Source organism: Rhinolophus hipposideros, assembly GCF_964194185.1.
Source record: "Rhinolophus hipposideros genome assembly, chromosome: 11".
In the NCBI taxonomy this organism is placed as follows: Eukaryota; Metazoa; Chordata; class Mammalia; order Chiroptera; family Rhinolophidae; genus Rhinolophus; species Rhinolophus hipposideros.
In genome coordinates, this window is record NC_138057.1 from 35,016,371 (window position 1) to 35,040,461 (window position 24,091).

The window sequence follows — 24,091 nt, forward strand, 5'->3', positions numbered from 1 at the left end:
CTTTCAATAAACTATCCTCTTTTTAAAACTTTTTGCTTCTCCTGGGTCCGTGTTTCCATTCTTCGGTCTCACGAGATATGATCCAGGCACTCACTCAAAAGTCCCCTACATCATTTGGGGACACAGAGAGAAATATTCCTACATCAATATGAGGACACATATAGAGTCTCTTCCTCTCTAGACTGACAGACTTTGGAGGGCAGTGACAGTGTTATTTAACCTTGGTCTCACCCACTATCTCCCACACAGAAGATGCTAAACAACACATGGAATTAAAGGATGTCATGTATACTCATGTAAGCAGGCAATTAGTATATAATATACTTTAAAAAGCAGTCTGCCCCAAATGCTTAAAAAACGTTTGCCACTGAAACTTAAGCTTCAGGAATTAAAAAAAAAAGTCCGTTTCAGACTATAAATTGCTGCATACCTGATATATAAACAAAAAGTTCTGGGATATCCAAACTAAATTCTCTCTCAGGACCACCAAGATTAAATGTCGCAGAAGAGGTGCAACCCTGGAGAGCACTGTTTGACCAAGGCTGTGATTGGGCATGTGTCTTCTTCTCTGAAGTGCTTTACAAAACATGAAGAGTTGTCAACATAACAAACACAACGTGCAACGGGAAACATTTGGTTTACAGTTCTTATTACATTTTTAGTACCAGTCAAGGTAATCAGTCATATTAAAAATATATAATTTAATTCTCCAACAATAATTTTGTTCATCTTTCTCCTAACGTACATTATCAAAAGACTTCAAAGCTGACTGTACTCTGTAAGTGATGTACATCACACAGTGTTCTGAAAGCACAGGTTCTGACATGAAAGTGTGGATATTATCCTTTTATAAAAATAAACCTGGTCCCAAAGAGGAGGAGAAAAAGAGTGAGTGAGCACACACATCAGAAAAAAACACAAGGCCTTATAGGAGAATTGTTTCAATGTAGGTGAATGCAGCACCCAAGACTGGGCAGACTGCTCAGAGTACCATATACCTCCTAAATCAAGGCTTCGAATGTGCTCCTCTAGAAGCATGTTAAATTAACGTAACACTTCACCAAAAATAACTATACAACAAGTCCACCACTGCCCAAAGGGTAACGAGCTCACGAATGATTAATCCATCCTTAAATGTGCAACCATCATGATTTTTAGATTTCTACTCAGGCCTCCACTCCTCATAGATTTATTGGCCACGTTTTGCATTCTTGCAAGCTCGCCCTCCTTTCCCCACAAAGAGAGGATGAGTGAAGTTTACTTTGAATAGGTTGGTGGAGAACTTTTCCATTTCTCCTTGGGCAGGATGACTTTCTCCTGTACATCCAAATATGGACGGCAATGACTGACCACACAGCAGGAGACACTGTTGATACCTTGTTTTGCACAATACTGGGAAAAACCATGCTTTAATAAATACACAGGTACCCCTCCATGCCCCTCACCCGCCAGTGTGGCCAAAACCTGGTTGGTCAGACCCCATTTGGGAGTGATTTCCGGGGTCACTTGGATGGAGTGCTGTCTGGTCAGGGAGCACGTCCTCTCTTCCACATGGCAAATATTCTATGTTTGAAGTACCAGCGAGTCCTTCTCCAGGGTCGCAGAGCCTCAGGTCTCCATGGGTGAAGACAGCTTTTCTTAGCTGCCCTGTGACAACTGGGTTTCACATTTCCTGAAACTAGATCTGTGGAAGGAGTCTCTGAAATCGGGGAGAGAGAGAAAAACAAAAACAAAAAAAACAAAAACAAAAAACAAAACAAAAAAAAAACAGAGGTAAGAAAGATCAATTATCCTTTTAAAGAGAGGGAAGGGGGAAAACACCACCCACTAGAAAGGACATCCATCATGGAGAATTCAGTAAATAAGTAAATAAGAGAAGGTGCTCAGATCCTTTCACACTGCGCCAGAAAAAACACAGGCAGTAAGTTGGCACTGGGAGGATGGCTGGCGGGGGGCCAATAGGAAGGAGTCTCAGGGAGGTCAGGAGAAGGTACAGGGAGGATCAGGATGGAAGGAGAACAGATTAAGCTCTGGCAGTTTCTCTGACTCAGACCCACTCCCAGCCCACGGAGGTTCTGTGCAGCTGAGCGCACCCTGATTGCTGGGCCCCGGGCCCTGTCCTTTATCCCCCAGGAAGAGGCCTCCTCTGCCTGGCTCTTACCTCTTTTGACTCTCAACTCTGAATATCGGCTTGTAGAGTTCTGGAATTTTCCGCTCGATCATGGGCCGGAGGTTCTCTTTCAGCTTGTTGTAGTTCTTTTTGAGCTCCTGCTGATACTCCCTTTGGTCTGCTGTGATGAGCCGCTTGTTTTTCTCTACAGCCTCACCGCATCTGACAGGCAAATCCCAGGGTAGTAGGGAGAAAATGAGGTTTTCTTTCAAAGGAGTTTGAGGTGCTTAGAAATATGGGATGATGATACTATTTACATTTCTTGAGTCACCTTAGGAATGTTGGCAAACTTTGATGGCCTGTCAGGATCACCTGTGTAGCTTTTCAACTTGCAGATTTCTGGGCCCCACATCAGACTCAACGAATCCAAATCTCTAAGGGGCAGCACCCAGAAATCTGTATTTTTGAAAAGTTGCCCAGGCGATATGGAAGGTCTGGCTCACTCTCTGCCAGGAATTATTCAAGGAGTTTCACATCCATCATCTGGTTAATTTTCCCAACAAACTGAGAAAGTCTGTGTTTATCTCTGTTTTGTCCTTGAAGCTCAGAAATGTTAGGTTGCTTGCCCAAGATAACACTGTGAGCAAGTGGTGGATCCAGGATTCAAACTCAGGTCATTGCAGAATGGAAACGCTTACGCTTAAGCAAAACTCACTGTGAGTTATGGCAACATGGCAGATGGATTAGAAGCCTTTCAGTCCCCTGTCCCCTCCCCCACTATATACACGTGGAAATGCTGGGAAAGTACAACACAAAGTTGTTGAAAGAGAATAGGAAACCCCAGGTACCCTAAAGGAGGAGAAAATCAAAATCAGAGTGATAGGAGCTGGTGACATGGCAGCTGTCACGAGGACTGCCTGTTAGGATCGCAATCCCATGTAAGTCCTGGGAGCTGGAGGGGGGAGGGTAGGTTCAGTGCCCTCACAAGGTAAGTGATGTAGTTTTGGCCGGGCTAAGCGGGATTCTAGATATGTCACCTGCATATAGTTCAGAGCCTTGAGAAGCTTTGCCATCTCTGAAAAGAGGTGTAGAAAAAGGCTACAAACTGTCCAGAAAGGTGCAATGGAAGTTTGTTATCAGCTTGGAACCGTTAATAGGAAAGAAAGTCACCTAAAGAAACTGAAATTCTAGGCTTATACCGCATGTAGGTATGAGTTAAAAAGGTACATTCCTTTATTATGGGTGCTCCAAATTAATTTAAAAACCAGACCAAGATTATTGAAATCCCTAGGGCTCAGATGGAAATAAATGGAAAGCTGCTCTGGAGGGATAGTTTCTCAATCAGGGCCGATGGGCCACCCAAAGACAGAGCGCCCCCTGATAAAGATGAGCAATGAAAAATTATATATTATATGAGGAAACCAACGACCATGAAGGAAAACCAACAGATTCAACATGTAGAAGAAGTAGCCAGATAAGAATTAGAGATAATAGAATGACGTAAAACCCCAAAGTTAATAAGAGACATAATAAAGGTATAAAATCCATGACAACAAATGGGAGAGTATGAAAAACAAGATCTGGAAAATTTCAGAAAATAACCAAACAGAGCTTCTAGAAATAAAAATGTAGTCACTAAAATAAAGAGGAAAATATCAATGGACAGGTTAAACAGTAAACTAAACACAATTAGAGAACTCATGAACTATGACAGATCTAAGGAAATCACCAACGAGATAAAAAAAAAAAGTAAAAACATGAAAAAAAAGGTTAAGAAATCTGGAGATATAATGGAGATGTACAACCTACATCTAAAAGAATGTTTAAAAGAATGTAAAATGAGCAAGAGGCAATATTCAGAGATAAGAGCTGATAATTTTACAGAATTGAAAACAGAAATCCTCTAATCAACAAAAATAGATCTATATCTAGTCCCACTGGGGTGAAACTGCAGAGAGTTAAAAAGAAAATCTTTAAAAACTTGTGTTTATCAAACTTGTGGACGGTTAAGCCTACTGTTTTTGTGGTTTCCTACATAGTATGGTACATACCCAGGAAGAAACTCGTGTTATTTAAACATGATAAAGTCTTGCCCTTTATACTGTTCTACTCAAGGAAACTGACAAATCAACAAGCCTTGAAAGGACAACATAATGGCTGAAACTTAGCTGACATGCAATAATTAGTAATATTTCTATTCTCCTGCAGATGAATAGGATTCCAGTGATCAACATGGTTTAAACTGTTTTCTGAACAGAAGTGAAGAGGATGGCATGTGGCAATGGGGCAGGGGAAAGCTACTTGGCCAAGGCCAAAACAAACCTCTCACCACAGCTTCACCACAGAATTAACCTGATGTAGAAGACGGATTTGATTTAAATCAGCCAGAAGCCAAAAGAACTCCCTTAACTGGATTTTCACCTATCTTTTAAGTTTGACATTAATTGAAGCAAATTGTAGGATACCTAGGGTTGCATATCAAAGGTTTTGAGGAAGGGGACGTACATAGACTTTGAACCCAGAGAAATCTACTACATCACCCCTTATTATTTTTTATTGCTTCTGAATTAACAGTTATGAAATACCACATGTGTAAAATAAAGTCAGTTTCAGGATGACGTCAAGGCCCAGGTTTGTAACACAGGCAGACTACAAGAGGCCTGCAGGTGCTAACTGCTACCTTGGGGGTGTCTATTCTGAAAACTTGGGGAGAAATTAACTAAATTCTCTGTAGTCTGTGTTATCAGAAGGAACAATAAATAGCTAGCTAGCATATACTGATGGCACACTATGTGCCCTAGACTGGGTTAAATGCTTTACATGCAGACAGAGCTGGGGTTGAAACCCAGTCGCTACTCATTAGCACAATGACTTAACCACTGAAGTCTTCAGTTTTCTCATCTGTAAAATGGGGATAATAATCTCATACATCTCCTAGAGTGGTTAGGATAATTAAATGAGGAGCTGTGATGATAAGGCCGATCCATGCATTTGGAATTTGGCAGATTCTGTTTTCCAAAAAGGGTCATAGCAATAATTGCCCACCTGACATGTCCTTTCACCCATCCCCACAACTTTGCCACGTCCCCATCAAGAGATGGAGGGTCCTTTGTGAGTGCCTCAGTGAACACAATGTGGTATAAGTGATGCTGTATGACTGGGTAATAAAGAGCACTATGGCTTCTGCCTGGCTGTCTCTACTTTGGCGTCCTGAACCCCCTGAAGTTTGAGTATTCTAAGCTCAGACACCACACATGAGTGAGGAAGCCATCAGGCAATTCAAGCCCCAGCCACTGTCACTGAGAGACTCTGAGCAAAGACTGCCTCGCTGAGCCCTGGAACCACATGCATCATAAGTAAATGTTATTGTTGTTGTTTTAAGCTAATAAGTGTTGGGGTAGTTTGTTACACAGCAATGAATAAACATAGTGTTTTACAAAGACAAATATATTAATAGGTGGAGTGAAAAATATCCATATTTTTGTAGTATTATTACTCATATTTTAACAAATTTTACAATTTATAAAATTGTGTCATATACTACATTTTCTTCCTTTGTTTCATTTGGATTATATTCTCTAGATTTTCTAATTAAAATTAGAATACCTTCCACTATGCTAATTTAAATCCATAAACTAAAGAGAGACATGGACTAAATTTCCCTCCTAGAGAATAGCCCTATCTCTTGATAAATATACATAGGACCATATAACTACACTGCAAATCATTTTTTAAAAAATGGTCTTATCTGTAACATTTTCATGAGGTCTATGGCCATCTGATGTGCGCTCTCAGTGACACCACCATCCCAGATAGCCACGTCCTTTGCTTTTGTTGTTGATAAGTTCATTGAACACAAGCATTTTCTTACAGTGAATGTGCCTGGGATTTTTCAGCAGAGTGCAACAGAAACCAGCTTGAGGCAGGGGCTTCTAGAACATGGTTCCTGGCCCTTGCTGCCAGTTACTCTTTGGGCCTCTATGTAAGGAGTTAGGAGTCTTTCCCACAGAGAGGGTGGTCACGTAGCCCTTACCCTCTGTATCTACTGACCTCCCTCTTCTGTGATGCTCCTTTTGCACAACCCCACACATCAGCCCCTCGGTATGGAAAAAAAATGCTGATTATTTCCTCAGTATCCATTCCCTTTCTTCCTCAGGTATGCCCGCCTAGAAAATTACATTCCCTAGCCTCCCTTAACAGATAGGGGCGGCTGATGGGAGAAATAAGATGAAGTCAATAGGAAAGGTCATTACAGGGGCAGAGCCTTTTGTTCTTTCCTCATTTCTACTTCTGACACTTTCCTGGGTTATGGTGACGATGGCTAGCGCCCTAGTAGCCATATTGTGACAGGATGTAAGGATGGGTACACTATAACCAGTATGGCAGAGCAAAAGAATGGAAAGAGCCTGGGGGTCACTGATAATTTCTGAAGTCACCACACATCTGTGGGATGACTATTCCTGATCTTATTGTATATGAGAGACTAATACGTTTCTCTTTTATTTAAGCCATTCTTGGTTACTGGCAACTGGATGTAGTTCCTAGAGGGAAGAGCACACCACAGTAGTTAAGAGCATGCACAGCCAGAGTGCTCGACTCTGAATCTTGCTTTGCTGCTTCCTGGCTTTGTGACATCAGACAAGTACTCACGCTTTCCAGGCCTTAGTTTCTTCATCTGTGATGTGAAGGTGATAATAGCCTATCTTACCAATGATTGTAAAGATTCAATGAGTTCAACGTATAAAAGTCTTAGAATAGTTCTGGCACATACGTAGCTAAAACCTAGAACACATTATTCTTCCTGATAGGCCCAGTCTGAGTACAGAAACTATTTATTCACTATGAGAATGATGGACTATTAGAAATGTTATATTCCAGTCCCTTGTTTTTTCTAGTTGATGAAATTAAGATGCAAAGAGCTGAAGTGCCCTGTCCATCAGCACCACCGTGTCTTATGGTATAAACCGTATAGAGGCAGACAAACCATGGGCAGATCATCTCGGTATGTAAATCACATCAAGTCTCTGTTTCCTACCCAAACTGATGAGGTCTCTAGTGGCCCCAATGAATGATGTCACACTTACCAATCACTTAGTATGTGCCAAGCCCTATTCTAAGCTCTACCTATGAATGTCTTTTATCTTGACACTAACTTTAGGAGGTAGTGACTATTATAGTTGGAGAAACTGAGGTTAGGTAACTTGCCTAATAAGGTCACACAGCTAGTTAAGGCAGAGTGGGTATTCGAACCCAGGCAACCTGGCTCAAGAGCCCATACTCTGAATCCCGGTATCACAAATGCTGCCTATGAAAGACACTGGCCTTTCCAGCCAGAACCCAGGCATGTGGCCTTGGTCTCAAGTTGAAACTATTCTCTCTGGGGTTCCAATGTGCAGGTCCCAATCCTGCCTTTCTCAGCTTCTTCCTGATAACACTTGAGCAAGTCTCCTCTCAAGGCCCCATGAAGAAGCATAGCTGCTGGACTGCGAGGAGGATCTCTTAGCAGAGATACTAGAGACACCGAGACATCGGCGCCCACCCTCCGCCCACGACTGGGGGAGTACACTATATGCTCCAGGCCCTGTAAGGTAAGGATGGATAATTTGGGGACAGGGCACCAAAGGAATATCTGGCTTCTTTGTAGGAAGAGCTGCAGTGGACGTGAGTTCCAGGGGCACAGCCTCTGCCGAGCGCATCCCAGGGGCTTTCTTCAACCCTGGTCCCTTCATGTCCTCTCTCCCAGACCCCAGATCCCAAGGGCAGCCTATCCCAACGGAAGACGAGTTTAAATCCTGGTTCTGCCACTTACTTTCTGTGTGACCTTGGGCTAATCATAACCTCTTTCAAACTCATTTTCTTCATCTATAAAATGGTTTTATGGGGATGAAATGGTGTTAGGTGTGTGCGGACCTAGCAGACTGGTAAATTGATGTTGGCTGCCTTTCCTAGAGCACAGTAGGGGTTACAGCCCCACAGAAGGCACTCTTCCTGTGTGCCCCCCATCACTGCAGATGGGGAGGCACATGAGGCTAAAAGTGCACAGCACTGTGGGGGCAGGGAATGCACCCCAGGGCAGACAAGCAGCAGCTACGACTACATCTTCCTGCTGTCCCCTCTGAGCCACCTCTCCCTCCCCTGCTTGGGCCTGTGTCAGCATCTCCCTCAGGGAAGCCACAGGGGCTCTTTCTTCTCCTCCTTAGTGAAGATGTGGGAGGGGGTCTAGATTGGGGCTATGGTCTAGAGAAGGTGTCCAATATCACATATGACACGTGGAAGCATATTCTGAGCATCTCCTGAACACACTAGAACCTAGGTGGATCCCCAGATCAGACTGTAGGCTAGTCTTTAGTGCTTGCTTCACATTACACTGGCTCTAACCTCCTTCAGGCCCTGGGCTTCCATGCTGAAGAATCGCAGAGCCCTGCAGTTTCGGTGACCATATACTGTTCTCTAATTCAGCATCTGCCCCCACCACGCTTCAGCACAGTGCCCCATCCCTGAAGAGCACTGACAAGCTTGATCAAGAGAGGTGCGGGTGGGGCGGGCTCAAAGAGGAAGACAGGATCACACCATAACCAAAATGGGCTTTTTCTCTTCAGAATCATTGGGATGGGATGGGAGAGGGGTGGGGGTGGGGTGGGGTGGGGGTGAAAAGAGAGAGAGAGAGAGAGAGAGAGAGAGAGAGAGAGAGAGGGAGAGAGAGAGAGAGAGTGTGTTTTACTCTACTTAGCTCTCCGTTTTCTGTTTAGCACCCCAGGCCCACTAATACAGGGGGCTCTGTGATAAAAGTCATTCATATGTCCTCATGATTGACAGGCTTCTGATCAACATCTCATCATATTTAAAGCTTTGTTCCCCACCAAATACTCAGATCTCTTTTCACCTGTTACTTTGGTTTCTACCTATACTATACACATTGGTTTTGCTTTGGCCCTTTGGGCCCATCCCTTCTCCTTCCTCTTCACAGACCTAATTCTAGTTTATAAACACCACTCACTACTCTATTTTCTGACTCTACGGCCATATGTGCAGTGGAACCCTATCTGGGTATATCTGAAACCAACCTCTAATGGGGGCCATTGCATACTGCCATTTCTTATTTAAATTAAAAAAAAAAAAGAATATTCTATAGTCTTTACAGGAATGAGCAAGCTTAGATAATGTTATGGACTAAATGTTTATGTTGAAGTCCTAACCCCCACGTGATGATATTTGGAGGTGAAACCTTTAGGAGGAATTGAGGTTTAAATTAAGCTATGAGGGTGAGACCCAACATGATGGGATTAATGGCCTTTAAACAAGAAATGCCAGACAGCTTTCTTCTCACGTCTCTCTACCATATGAGGACACAGTCAGAAGAAGGGGGCTGTTTATGAGCCAGCAAGAGGGTCCTCGCCAGGTGCGGAATCTGCTGGCACCTTAATCTGAGACTTCCCCAACGGTGAGAAGTAAATGTCTGTTCTCCAAGCCCCTCAGTCCACGGTACTTTGTTCTACCAACCTGAGCTGACTAAGATAGACATGCAGGAAAAGGAAACTTTAACACACTGATTGGCACAGATGATGGGGTACTTTGGGGGAGCAGAGGAGGGAAACAGAATGCTGCATCTGTCCATCTTGGCTTCTGGAAGCCTGCGGTGTGTTTTTCTTACTGCAGGAAAAGGCAAGAGGGGATCGAGGTTCCAACTTGGCAACCTTCTGAATTGCTGCAGGGCTGGCTGGAGGCGCAGCAGCTGCAGCTGTTAGCCTGCCAGGTCCTTTACGGCTGTATCTGGTTCTGCAACAGCTGAGTCAGAAAGGCCACTGCCCAGTGGTGGGACCTAGCTGGCTAGCATACATTTCCGCTATGAGCAATCAGCATCGGAAGGCTCACTTGTGTTCACCTTGGAAATCTGGGCTTATCGTCCTACAGCCCAAGTCTACTGAGAAGCTGGAGCACACTCCAGGGAAAATCTGAGAGCCGTTCAAGCCTCAACCATTTTCCACACCCGTGTCAGCTCTGCTGTCCGAAAGCAGAGTTGAGGCGGGGGAAACAAGGGTACACGCAACTGGACAAAAGAATGACTCTAGTCATTAAAAAGCTGTCGCTTGCTGATTGGACTTGAGAAGCAATTAAGCAATGGGGGGAAAGGAAGGCTTCCTCACCTACCACTTGTATTGAAGGTACAATTTACAGATCATAACATTCACTCATTTTAAATTCAGTTTGATGAATTTTACTGAATTTATACAGTGATGCAACCTTAACCACAATCTCTCCTACTACTTCTGATCTATGAGAAAGAAAATGGAAAGAAAGACAACCACTGTTTGCACATCGACGTGAAATAGTGAGCAGCAGTATTGTTTTGTCTGGAGCCTTCCAATTTGTAGGGACTTGACCTTTACACACGTGTAGCACAGTGCCTGGCACAAAGCATGGGCTCGATACGTGTTTGCTGAATGGACGAGTAAACTGACATCTATGGTTGGTTCAAAAGTGTAATAGTAGGGACTCATTTACTGTTTTGAAGGGAGGAAAGGGAAGGAAAAAGGGATGAGTGATATAAGGCATGAACTGAGGGGTAAACTACTGGGGAAGGAGGGAAGGATAAAGGAAATGCAAGAGGGGGCCAATCAGGCAGCCTTTACAGGTTTACAGACTCCACTTCCATCCAGCAGCATCAGCACCACCTGGGAGCTTGTGAGAAATGCAGAGTCTCAGGCCCTGCCCCAGACCTTCTGGATCAGAATCTGCATTTTGAAACGATTCCCAGGCCATCTCTTTGCCCAGTCAAGTCTGAGAAGCACTCATAGATATTCTTGTGGTATTCCTAGAATAATGCATCAGCCTACCCAGCAGTGGGGAAGGTGGGACTACAGTCTGGTTTCCCATGGGAATCACCATTAGAAAGGCTGGAGAACAACATTTTAAATGGTGAATTCGCTTTGGGCAAGTCAGCATTTTTGCAGGCCATCTGGGGTAAAAGATAACATCGCCATCAGAAATCTAACGCATGACTTTATGAAAGGAACATCCCTAGGAAAATCGACTTTCTCTTGTGTATTTTGAGCCTGAAACTCGTGTAACTCAGCCCTGGTTCTCTTTGTAGTCACTTGTCCTGGGGCCTGGAGCTAATTAGGAATATGTGTTCAATGGGGATTTTCTAAGTACGTTTTAACCAAGGAACAAAAATCACGTCTCCTCTTAACAAGCTTCCTTTCACATTTCAGTTCTCTTTAGAGCCCCATTTACCAATGCGACTGTCTGTCGGGTCTTTCCTTCTTGTCCTAGCATGCTCATGAAACTGTGCGGCTCTTGCTGACTCAGAAAAGCCCAGGGGTATCATAGACATTCCTGCCTCTCGGTCTTGTGGTCATGTCAATCCCTTTACCAGTAAAAGGATACTTCTTCCCGCTACCCCATTTCTTCCACCTGTATTTTCAAGACAAGACTTAAGTGGTGTTTTTCACAAAGCCTTTCCCAGCCACTCCAGCCTGTAACAGACTTTTCTGCACTCCAAGCCCCAAGCAGCACTCTGTAGTCCTATATTTAGTGCACCCTTCACAGTTCTTAGTACATGCTGCATTGTGTCATTTAGCCCTGAGGCTATGTGACCTGTCATCAGGAGCAGAATATCCAGCTCCTGCATTTCCACCAACTAATGTCAGACCTGGGTCATACTGCGTGCTCATTAAACATTTCAGAGGTCTTTTCAGAGGTCCAGAGAGGCCCAGGCCACTGCCAAGCTCAGAGGCCTTCAATCATAATGAATTTTATATAACGATATATGGAAAGTAAATAGTAAATACAAGAAAATAATAAAATGTAAAAAAAAAAAAAGTAAATAACACTTCTCCCGATATTCTTCTAGCCTTTTGTTCTATGAAAATGCACTACTGATTGAAGTCAATCTAGCTTTTGTGTAATGCTAGATTGTTGTCATATACAGGAAACAATTCAAATACCAAAACAGTAGCAAATATAATCTCAGTGTGTGTGTATGTGTGTGCACGCGCACACAGCCACACAGCACCACACACACCCTCCCCTACTACCAAGAAGCTGTGCTTCACTGCGGGACAAAGTGAGTGTCCTCTACACGTAGAAAATTTGCATACGTCTCACCAAAGCCTGTGGACGAAGGGATATCTCCACTCTCATCCAACATCAGCATTCGGAGGAATTTTCACTGAATGTAGCAAACTTCAACTTTGAACGTCCTTCAACCCCATCTCCCATGTGAGGATAGTCTCATACTTCATATGCTGCTCTAAGGTTCTGGATGAAAGAAATACTGGTACACATTTTTCTGATGGTTTTCCTTTCTTATAGGTGAAATGCCATCACATCCTTCATAATCATTCTTTTTAGGGCCACAGGAGACCCAATATACCTGCCTGTATTGCAAGAGATTGCAAGACCTTGCCCAAAGAGGCACGTCTTATCCAGGCTGAACAGGCGGCTCTGGAAGCCAGCTCCACTGCAGAATTTGGGAGCAGAGATGACGCTTGTCTGACACCGGGAACTATTAGAGATGATTTGAAAAAGCTCAGTTTTAGAGTCTTGCCTTCGTCTCTCAATTTGAGGCAGTATATATTATTAAGTTTCTAAAAAAAATGGTATTGTATCACATGGGAAATTGCAAAGACCGCCAATGCCAGGACCCTCTCAGACTCTAACATACCATGCAATATCAGCACCTTGATGGACATGTGGGCTATTTGGATTCAGAGAACCCGGAGTTGAACTCAACTCTGCTAGTAACTGGCTATATGACCTTAGGGAAAATCATCTCCCATCTCTGAACCTCCATTTCCTCTTGTAAAATGAGGATGGTGATACTACTTGTTTTATAATGTGATTGTGAGGCACACGTGAGATGATAAACATAAAAGCATTTACGGTTGAAGTGTCAGTTACTTAATAGTAGTACAAGTAGTGTTGTTCTACTGCAGTGGTTCTAAAACTTGAGCATGTGTGTCAGACTTCCTGGAGGGCTTGTGAAAACACCGACTGCTGGAGATTCTGATTCAGTAGGTCCGGTCAGTGCCTGAGAATTTGCCTTTCCAGTAAGTTCTCAGGTGACGCCGAAGCTGCTGGTCTGGGGAACCACACTTTGAGAACCTCTGCTCTACCGAATTCCCAGCCATTTTCCTTCTTACCGCATTATGAATTCCTTAAAGCATAATCTCAACTTGTTGTGATGTCGATAGAGTTTTGGGTCAGCTGGAATTTCGGCCAAAAACACTTGGGCTACTTCCAGGGGTCCCTGAAGTAAAAAGTGAAAAACAATACTGAAGTTGGAAAGAAAACTAAATTACTTGGGAGAAAGTCTTGGAGTGACTTCTTAGGTTGAACATTTTAATTTTGTAGTTGCTTTGACCAAAACAAAAAAAATCAAGGAGGGTCTTGAACTTCTCAAGAAACTGTGATTCCCAAGGAAGAGTCTGGATTTTTCAGAGAATACCCAGAAGAAGTACAAATGTATTTTCTTAATCAAATGTACTAATAACAGGTTTCCATTATACACAAAGGTAATACTACTACATCAAAAGGCATGTGCTTTGAGTTGCTTTTCTAAAAATGAGGATTGTCTTGATCCTTCCACTGATATTCAGTTGTCCAGGTGCCCTCAACAGTGTCAAGCGTGATTTTGTGTAACCGCTGGCTTGTCAGAGAAATGCAGAGTACATACATAGCCCATGGCTGTGGGCTTATACAGTCTTCCATTTCCATCAAAGGATTGGGATTTAAAAAAGCAAAAGCTTCCTAATATTTTCTGATCTTGGAAATATAATAATCATTTCTCCTCTCTGCTATTTTTGCTCCATTGATATTACATGGACACAAATTTTTTGCAGGGGAGCTCAGTTGTGCTGAATGATGAGTCACGATACTCACTGAGTTTTTGTGTGGAGGTGTGGACTAAGCTAGTATTTTCCTCCATCTGAGACTGGATCAGTTGCATGTTGAGCTTGGGAGGCAGGATTCTAATGGGTTTGAGAAGAGCTAGTCTGCTCTAAAGTGCCAAAGAAGCCCAGTCCCAGGTCAAACCTGGTTAGCAAGGCTTCTGGCTTGCTGAATTCATCTGGTAACTGACCCAGGGTTTGCACGTTCTATTCCCTTTCCCCCTTCTCCTGCAGGCATTCTTAGATTATTCTTAAGCCCTGCAACAACTCTGCCTAAACTAGGCATGACTAAGCACTCTTTAACAGGACCCTAAGTCTGGATTGTATTGCCAGATCTGGTCCCGAGGGAAGACTTCTCTGAGAAAATGGTGCTCCTTAGATGGCGCACTCCTCTCCAGGATTTCTTTTCTACCTGGGATTCTTCCATGAGCAGAAGAGGCCCCTCTAAGTCTTCTAAACCTCACAAGTGTTCAGTCTAAATTTAGGAAGATCATTTTTATGTTGATCAGACTCCTCATCAACACATCAACTCATCATCATCAAGGAAGGAGGATGCAGACATATAATAAAAATGAAAATAACAAGAACCAGAGAAGCTGCAAACCAGCGTTTGCTTACCTGATTTACAGTAGCTCCAACGGAGCCCTGCAGCACCATCTGAAGCATCTTGGCATCAGGGGGCTCCTGGTGAACAGCAACTGCTAACTGCAGGGTCTTTTTCTTCATATCTTCAATGGCAACTTCGATTGGTGTCAAAACAAACTGAACATAAGATAAAAATGTAGGGAAGTCAGTGTCTGATCTTATAATCCATGACAAATGTGGAGCTATGACAAAGAGGACGACTGGATTTGAAGAAACAGCTAAGGAGGATTTCAGAGTAATTTAAGTTAATCTGGACCGGTTAGGAGGAAGGAAGTATTAACATTTCTTAAGTACTTATCATATTCCAGGAACTTTACATACATTTATCATTTATTCCTTTAAACAACCTCCTTATTCTCTCCATTGTACAATCAAAGAGAGATTTGTAAAGTTTAAAAAGTGCCAAAAAATGACACAGGTAGTAAACAGGGAGGACAGAATTTGATCACAATAATGTCTACATTCAAAATCCATGTTCTTTCTACACTGCTAGGTGTCCCTTCCTGTTATTGAACAAGTTACATGGCTTATTGGGAAAGCAATTAGAAGCACAGCATTCAAGATTTTCTTCCTCACCATAACATAAGATTTTGGCATCATGACTGCCTTTTCCAACTTACCCTAAAGGTGAATTCCTAGTAAACAGAATTCTCTTAAGGGTCAATCTGCTAGTTGCTAAGTTCTGAGGTTTTGGGGTATGGTCCTTCCCAAGTGTTATGAGTGGAGTCATGTGCCCCTGAATTCATACACCAAAGTCCTAAGCCCCAGTACTTCAGAATGTGACCTTGAGATAGGGTCTTTATGGAGGTAACCAAATTAAAAGGAAGTCATTAAGATGGGCCCTAATCCAGTATGATTTATGTCTGATTAACAAGGGGAAATTTGGACACAGAGACATGCGTACAGGTAAGAAGATGTGAAAAGACATAGGGAAGGTGGCATCTACAAGCCAAGGAGGGAGGCCTGGAACAGGTCCTTCCTTCACAGCTCTCAGAAGGACCCAATGCTGCAAATACCTTGAATTTTGACCAGTGGCTTCCAGAACTGGGAGACAATAAGTATCTGTTGCTTAAGCTATCCAGTCTCTGGCACTTGGTTACAACAGCCCTAGGAAATCAATCTACTGAGATTGTCAGGGAACTACAGATGGCTGAGAAAAACTGTAAGGATTCTTATTGGGACCATGAGTTTATTTTTGCACTATGCCTACGTGCCCTAGTGTTCAAAAGCCCAAAACAAATAGAAATATAGCAGATGCCTTCTACACTAACCTCTTCTTAACTGAGTCACTAGTTCAGGTTTGCTTTGCCCTCTGGGAAACCTCTTCTCTGATGTTCTTGCTGAACACTTGAGCTCACGGGCCACTCTCCAGCGAGCTCAGTCACTTCTGCTCCGGCCTGATGAGATGTATATTCACTACAATTCATCTGTGTTCGTTCACCAACTTGATTATGCTTGTTATACCTGTTATTTGAATGACCTAATCTAATAATACACAAACTGACGAACTATGGGCGTGGAAAGAAAAGGTTGTTTCTATGAAAACCAAACTGAATGCTTGGGCAAGATGTTATGGAAGTGAGTTTTTATAAAGATCCCTGTCATATTAGGTGTGTACAAGACAACTATAAAAGGCTAGGGGCAAAAAAAAAATCATAAAAACCCAGAAGGACTCTACTCTTATATTGTTTAGCAAGGATCTTCAAGCTCTCACTCAGCTTTACAGAAATCAAAACTGAAAATTACAGACAGTTCCTCATGGGTGGGGTTTATAGAAGGAAGACCATGTTAGATTGTGACCAGCTCACCCCAATCACAGAGAAGGCTTAGCCTGATACAAAATGAATGACAAATACACGTACATGGATGTGTTTTAAAGTAAAACAAGATGTTGAAAGCATGTCTAGTTGTTGAGCAATTCTGTGGCTTGAGATACTTTCTTGATCAGTTCCATGGATTAGAGGCTTCTGTATATAGAAGCAGAGAAGAGAAAGGGGTCCTCCTGTCAATGTGCAGATGAGGAAACTGAATGAAGGTAAGTGGCCTGTGCAGTGTCACAGGAGGAAGCTGGGACTGGAAGTTGGGTGGTGTCCTTGCCTACGCTGTACGGCGCCCTTCCTCCACCTTCACCACTAGCTCAGCGCGGCTGCTCCCTTGTTCTTCCTGTCTCTCACAATTAACAACACAGCTCTGCCTTTTAAATAGATACAGATTTAATATAAAGTATTTTAAATTTAAATAGATACATTGCATAGCAATTTACCATTAAAATGCTAAGTGTTGTAGTGATGCAAGCATGTTTATATTCAAGACAAACCTTTAAATATATAAACTACTTAAAGTAATACTATAAAACATGTAGCTGCCTAAATGGGATTCCCTGGCCCCATGAGAATAAGAGGATAACCACGACAATAATATTTCAAGTGTGTTCCTTTCTCGATTTCACTCCGGTCTGCCATGAAGGTGCAGGAAGGAGGTTTGTGTGTCATCCTGGGAGGAGCCTGTTGCCTGCGGGTGCCATTACCTCCTCCTTCTGGATGACGCTGATCCGAGTCTTGATGTAGGGGAAGGCGTGCATGGTGGTCAGGACTGTGTTCCGCCGGTACTGCTCGTGCAGCTCCCCCCGCGGCCGCCCCTCCAGGGTGAAGGGGGTGGTGTACATGAACCTCCGCAGATTGAAATTCTTCTCAAAGTAGGTTACCCTGTCTTTCATCTCATACTCATCAAAGTAAGGCTCCACAAAAGTGATTTGTATGTAGGCCTGAGGAGGAAAAGGTAGGGGAAGGTGGAGATGAGTTATTTTGTAAACAACCATCTAGGACACAGGGGAAAGGCATGCTGGCACCAGCATAGCAGCACCACCTCTCTGAGTTTACAACAGCCACAGAAGCTGAGCGCATCAGGTGAGACTTCAGCCATCAGCCATACTTCCTCTCCACCCCCATAGGACTGAGAGGTGGAGAGGGCCGTGTATCTGGGTGTAGTCAGGCCCACAAGCCACCCTTCCTAACTGATACAACTGAACGTTGCTATGAAAGTTCACAAACTGCTATTCAGAAGAGACAAACTTCCCTTTTTGGAACAACCGTGACCACTGCACATTTGGTAGAATGGCTAAACTGAAGAAAATCGACAACACCAAGTGCTGACAAGGATGGAAAGTGGCTGGAACTTTCATACACTGATGGTGGGAATGCGAAATGGTACAGTCACTTTACAAAACAGGTCAGCAGTTTCTTATATAGTTAAATTATACTGACTATCCAACCCAATGATTCCTCTCTGGTGTGTGTACCTAAGAGAAATGAAAACTTATGTTCACACAAAAACCGGTATGCAAATGTCGACAGCAGCAGTATTCATAATATACAAAAAATTGAAACAATCCAAATATCTCTTAAGTGGGGAATGGATAAACAAATGGTGGTACATCCACACAACGGAATACTACTCAGCAATAAAAAAGAACAAACTACTACAACATGGATAAATCTCAAGTGCATTGTGCTAAGTGAAAGAAGCCAGACTCAAAAAGCTGTGTGATCCCATTTATTTACTGTAAGAATCCATTTATATGACGTTCTGGAAAAGGCAAAACTGCAGAGACAGACTATAGATCAGGGACTGTCGGGCTGAAAGTAGAGGGAGGGAATGGCTACAAAAGGGCACGCGGAAATACCGCGGGTAATGGCAGTCTTTTGTATTTTGATTGGGATGGTAGTTACCTGAGTTTGTCAAAACTCATAGAACTAAACAGAAAAAGAGTGAATTTTACTGCACATACCTCTTTAAAAAGCACACACACACACACACACACACACACACACAGTGAAGAAGGGCACTTATTAAGAAAAATTTCCCTTAAAAAAAAAAAAGTATAACAATGACCGGAGACTGCAACAGCCACCCACTAAAATGGATGGGTGAGGTCACTGATCTCAACTGTAAATCACTATTTAGTGGGATGAAATCTGGTTATAATTCTGGGTTTGGATTCTTCTTTAAAACTCTCAGAACCTACTTTGGGGAAAAAGGAACACGAGCACCTTGTGTCTGGGATGTCACTGGTAACTCCACATAGCACGTGCGGCACACAGCCAGCCCGGACTTTCAAAGACCTCAAACGTGTCTGTCGGAAGCTTAGCCCAGGTCTGACTAGTTAATGCTTCCAGCCTAGATAAGGGAATGTGTCTTAAGTGAGCGAGTCTTCTGAAATATGTGGAAAAACAAACTATTACATTTGGCCAATTCCTCCCTACTTGCATCATCTTCTTAATATCCTGGAGGACAGAACTGAGAAAAGAGTTTGGACTCTTCATTTTACAGACCAGATGGCCACTGCCCCTCTGTCCCCCAACCCTTAATACTACCTTGAACTTGCATTATTTCCAGTAGTTTAGAAAGCTCTCTCATGAACTTATCTCTCTATGAGGTGGGCTGAGCAGGCAGGCACCACTCTGTAGTGTAATAAAAAATATATCTAGTCTTTGTTTGCATTTCCTGGCACAGAGCTTCAAAAACTCTTAGAATTTCCTGAGTGTCTTTTTTTTTTTTTTTTTTTAATGAGGTGACTCTTGCATGGTGAGTCCCTAGATAGCTTCAAGAAGGGGGCTGATTATTCAAAAGACCAATCATCTGATTAGAGGGTTGGGAGTTGGGGCCAGCCTGACCTCCAGGGAGGGGCTGGGGGCTGGAGACTGAGTTTAATAAGGTGGTTGATGATTTAATCCACGCCTACCTGGATTGGTTCAATTCTGGACACCAAGGCTCGCTCAGTGGAGCTTCCTGGTTGGTGAACATACTTACCTGCTGGAATGGCGACACGCCTGGATTCCATAGGGAGAGGGCATAGAAGCTCTGGGTTCCTTCCCAGACTTGCCCTGTGTACCCTTTATCATAAAACTGTCATCATGAGTATAACACTTTTCTCAGTTCTGTGTCATTCTAGTGAATTATCTAACCTGAGGAAGTGGGAACCTCCAAATTTGTGGCCATGTGGTCAGAAGTATGGGTAGTCTGGGGACCCCACATGAGTCTGGTGTCTGCAACGAAGTCACTCTTGTGGAGAGCTGAGTCTGTAACTTGTGGTGAGTGTCAGAACTGGGCTGCAATCAACCCATTTGGGGCTGAAGCAGGACACGTCCCCATGTGAGAAGTGAGGAAACTGAAGTCTAAGCCCTTTGCACCACTACCCCCACAACACAGTGACCCTGCAGTTGCCTGGAAGCAATACCTGCAGCTACAGAAGGTGCCACTCAATGCTGCCAATGAAAAGGATGCATCTTTCTAACACATCTTAAATTGAGAGTTTCAAGTTTTATAGAAATGCAGTAAGGAGCAGTGATCAGAGCACGGTTTTGAGGATAAAGGACTGAGTTCCAGTACTGGCTTCAGCACTTTCTCTTAAAAAAAAAATCATGGAAAGTTGCTTAACCTTTCCATACCTCAGTTTTCTCATCTGTAAAATAGAAATAATAAGACCTATTTCAAAGGGCTGCTGGAGGATGAAATGAAGTGGTGTACATACATAAAGGTCCTAATGCAGTGCCAGGCACACAGTTGGTATCTAATAAATGGTAGCTCTTTACGACTCCTGCCTTTGAGTATGGTTTCTTTAAAATCTAACTAAATAGTAGTTGAACCCTAGACAGAAAAGTTTGGCTGCACTGAAATGATTTGGAGAGCCCAACACAAGAGGTCACTTTATGTTCTTGGGCTAGAACAAAGGGAATCAGAGCCTGATGGTTATATTTTGCAAATTTCCTCCTACCTTGTTAGGATCCAGCTTGGTTTTGTCCACAGGGGCAGAGTCTTTGATCACTTCCACAAATTCTGCACCAAAACATTGACTATAAAATCCCTATGCAAGAGAAACCGACAGATTATAAAGGTTATTTCAATGTAATGCAAACTTTTGTCTTTCAGAAGTGGAAAAAGTTTGGAATAAGTGTAAGGGAGAGTTTGCTTGTTGATTAATGAAAGTCACTCTGATCTAATTAGGCAATTTCGACACCTCCTGAGACAAAAATAAAAATATCAGGAAGTCCAGCATTGCAAACTGATACGTGCACTCCTACAGTATGAATGATTCATCTCTATTCCAACCAGAGTCATCATATTTCCTGAAGCAGCACCAGGGGTATGGCACTATTCACTTCTTGCCTTTTGTACCCTAGGAACTTGGAGATCACCAGGCTTTCTATAATGTGACAAAGCACAGTGCACAAGAAGACAAAACATGTCCTTCTAGTCCTGAGTTGGGAAAACACATGAAAAAGCCAAGTGTCCTGGGGATTGCTAGCTCTCCTTCTCATGAGCTCAATGACTGGGTGAGTCACCCAGCCACTCTGGGCCATGGCTTCTCTGGGTCAAGTGAGGATTAAAATCCCTTGTCTTATTTGGCATAGATAAATAGTATAAAAAGAAACTTGGCAACAAAAATGTTTTAGGTTTTACAGCCGTAAAAGGGCGTAAACTCAAAGCAATAGCAAGAAAGTGTAAGGAGTGAAACTCTGCTTAATTGGTGTCAGCAGCTCAGGGGACCCCAGTAATTCACCCTGAGAGGGTTTTGTTTTGGGGGCTCTGCTTGACTTTCCTCTTGAGCTCTTAGTGTTCGGCCCTTTCAAAGTCTACTTTCTTTTTCCTCACATTTCTCTATGCTGTTTCCCTTTGTCTCAAGCCTTTTGTCGGGGAACAGGCTAATCTTTTCTGCTATATTACGGATCAAATCAAACAGCAGGTTGGACTTGGGACTGCCAGCCCAGGGGTTGGGACACTGACTCCAGTTATCCAAAGCGGGGTGCTCCTTGGATCGGCAGGAACAGCTCGCTGTGCCACAGCCCAGGTGTGGCTACTGTGAGAATCTCTGTGCCAGAAGTGGGGTGTGTTATCCAGTGACACCGAAAGGATGGCCACAGCGTTTTCTAGGTGTAACTCAGTAATCTGGTCAGATTACTTCAAAGTCAAGGTAATAACCTTCAAGCTGAAGAACTATTACTACAATTTGAAAAGGGTTACAAGAAAGCATATGACATTGATTGAATTTTGGACCATCTTAAAAATGATATTCACCGCATAAATCTAGAAACTCTGACAAGAATACATAGAATCTTAGAAGAAAACGACCCAAACCTTGCTTTACCTCAAGATCTCACCTAATACATTCATATTATACATGCAATATGGAAAAATTTATATGTATACCAAGGATGAATTCATGATCCTTTGGATTTTCTGCAACTTGTTTCTGTCAAGTATACAATATCAAGCACACAGAGTCACTTTTCTTACCTCTAGTCTGTGAGAGATCTCAGGAAGCTTGGTAATTGCAGGCTCTTTGTAAACAAATTCTTGCTCATCCAAATCCCCAAACTTGGATCCATAAAAACCAACTCGGAAGTAGGTTCCAAACATTCTCTTATGACCCTGATAAGCAATATAAGAAAACCTCTCCTTAGTTATATAATTCATGAGGATCCATTGTGTTGCAAAGGATAGGAGTCTTTTATTGCTGTTTATAAAGCAGTTTATCCCTACAGCGAACATAAACAGAAATCACTCCCTTAAAAAATTCAATGTTTATGGAATAAACTTTTGAAATAATAACAAAAGAGATCCCATGAAAGATTTGTAGGACTTCTTTTAAGTCAGTTTAAAAGGTTCTCACATTTCCCGGTTGGAAAATAATTGAAGCTACCTTCTTTCACACTCTGAATTCTGGTCCTCTCATCTATGCCCAGCCCTTTCCATTTGGTAGGTGAGAGCTACAGTGATATGCTCAAGTAAATCACTCCCTGCAGAAGAAGGGGGGCTAAGCATCTCTGGGACAGCGTCATCTGCAGCCAGGTAACAGGACCTGTTGGCCAGCGTCCCCAGCTACCTTGCTAATGATGTTGTCAAAAGCCTTCTGCAGCTTGTCGTGAGTGGAAGTCAGCTTCCGGAAGTCTCGATGTGCTTCCAGGATGGGGATGACCAGCTTGTACACCTCGTTAACCGTCTCATACAATCCTCCCTTGGAAAGAGGAGAAAATCAGAGAGAATTTAACCTTTGGAAACTTCAAAAGAGAAAGCAGAGTCCAGTATGCACTGGAGAATGGGTTTATTATTGGCACCACAATATTTTAGAGAGCAGGAGGGCCATCTGAGCATCTTTGGGCGACTGCAGCACTCAAATTGAACTAGACGCATGCTAAATGGTCCTGTATGATAATGTTCACAGAGGAAAAATGAGACAGGAAATTGGCAGAGAATAAGAGCAATTCTAGAAGGCAGCTTTAGCATTTTTAAATGTCATCAGGGGTCCCCTGTTGCCAGATGTTCAGTGTATTCCTGAAAGGTGTTAGGATTCTAATGGTTCATTTTCTTGAATTTTGGAAAAAAGAGGAATTTATTGGACTTTTCCTGAATCCTGAAAAGGAAAGCAGGAAAAAAAGGAAGCTAGTGAATAATTAAAATACATAGAGGTTGTAGGGTGGAAACTTGCAATTGAAACGTAAAAAAGAAAAATACAAGGATGAAAACAAAATTGGATGAGCCTAATACAGTGAAATATTAAATATTTATTGGCTTAAATTTTGAGGGAGGCGAGAGATTAATAAAATGAAAATGGACAAGAGACTTTCTCTCCTACCCTGAATCTCAATGACTTAATCTACATAAGTTTTCTCTAATTAGGAGTGTTTAGACCCAGATTAGGTTAATGAGGGGCAGTCTCAGTGGTTTCTGCTCCCACATTTCTCTGAGCAGGTCCTATTCTGCGACAATCCTGAGGATGACTCAGTTGTCAAGAAGGAAGACACTGCTTATTTCTTCCTTCTCCTCTCCTCTCCTCGCCTCCCCTCTGCTCTCGTCTCAGTGGCTCCACCCCAATATTTTTCTTTAGGAGAGGGGAGATGAGGGAGTGAGAACATGCCTCATCATTTATTGCGTAACCCTGGGCAAGCCATTTCACCTCTCTGTGGCTTAGTTTCCACCCCTATTAAAAGGAATAATGCTGTGAAACTGCTGCCCAGCCAATGAGCACGGAGTGAAAAACCAGACTTGCAGTGCTGAAAGGCTTTCTCATCTCCCTGGAGGGCTGATGCAGTTTATATCCATCAAAGTCCTCCTGGCCATCCCCTGCCTTGCATACCCCTGCACGTGTCCCAGGAAGTGGGAATGGTATTCACAGCACTGGAGTTCCGCCTGAACACGGAGGCCAGGCCCTGGGACTGCTGTGTGCACTCACCGTGCTGAACAGCTCGGCAGCCTGCTCCAGGAGGCCCACCAGGCCGCTCTCGGTGAAGTACCTGCCAGAGCACACACCATCCTCGTCAGGGGACAGAGTGTCATCGGAGACTGCAGACTCCTCCAGCACGTTGGAGGAAATATTCTGAAAGAGATCACGGTATAAGCCCAGAGAGCAGGGGACCGGCCTAACAAAAGGCACCACAGGAGCCCTAAA

At 43.1% G+C, this 24,091-nt stretch overlaps 1 protein-coding gene across 1 annotated transcript in view; it reads right to left on the reverse strand.

Moving 5' to 3' along the window:
- Positions 1-628: 628 nt before the first annotated feature.
- DOCK8 (dedicator of cytokinesis 8) overlaps positions 629-24,091 on the reverse strand; it is a 190,065-nt gene continuing 166,602 nt past the window's right edge. Inside the window, exons 40-48 of the mRNA XM_081065762.1 lie at positions 23,876-24,019; positions 22,529-22,660; positions 21,940-22,074; positions 20,420-20,509; positions 17,174-17,410; positions 14,620-14,763; positions 13,255-13,361; positions 2,162-2,332; positions 629-1,699 (exon numbers count right to left, since the gene is read on the reverse strand). Of these exons, the coding sequence (XP_080921888.1) occupies positions 1,639-1,699; positions 2,162-2,332; positions 13,255-13,361; positions 14,620-14,763; positions 17,174-17,410; positions 20,420-20,509; positions 21,940-22,074; positions 22,529-22,660; positions 23,876-24,019 (1,221 nt within the window). The 3' untranslated portion in view covers positions 629-1,638. The remainder of the gene's footprint in view (positions 1,700-2,161; positions 2,333-13,254; positions 13,362-14,619; positions 14,764-17,173; positions 17,411-20,419; positions 20,510-21,939; positions 22,075-22,528; positions 22,661-23,875; positions 24,020-24,091) is intronic.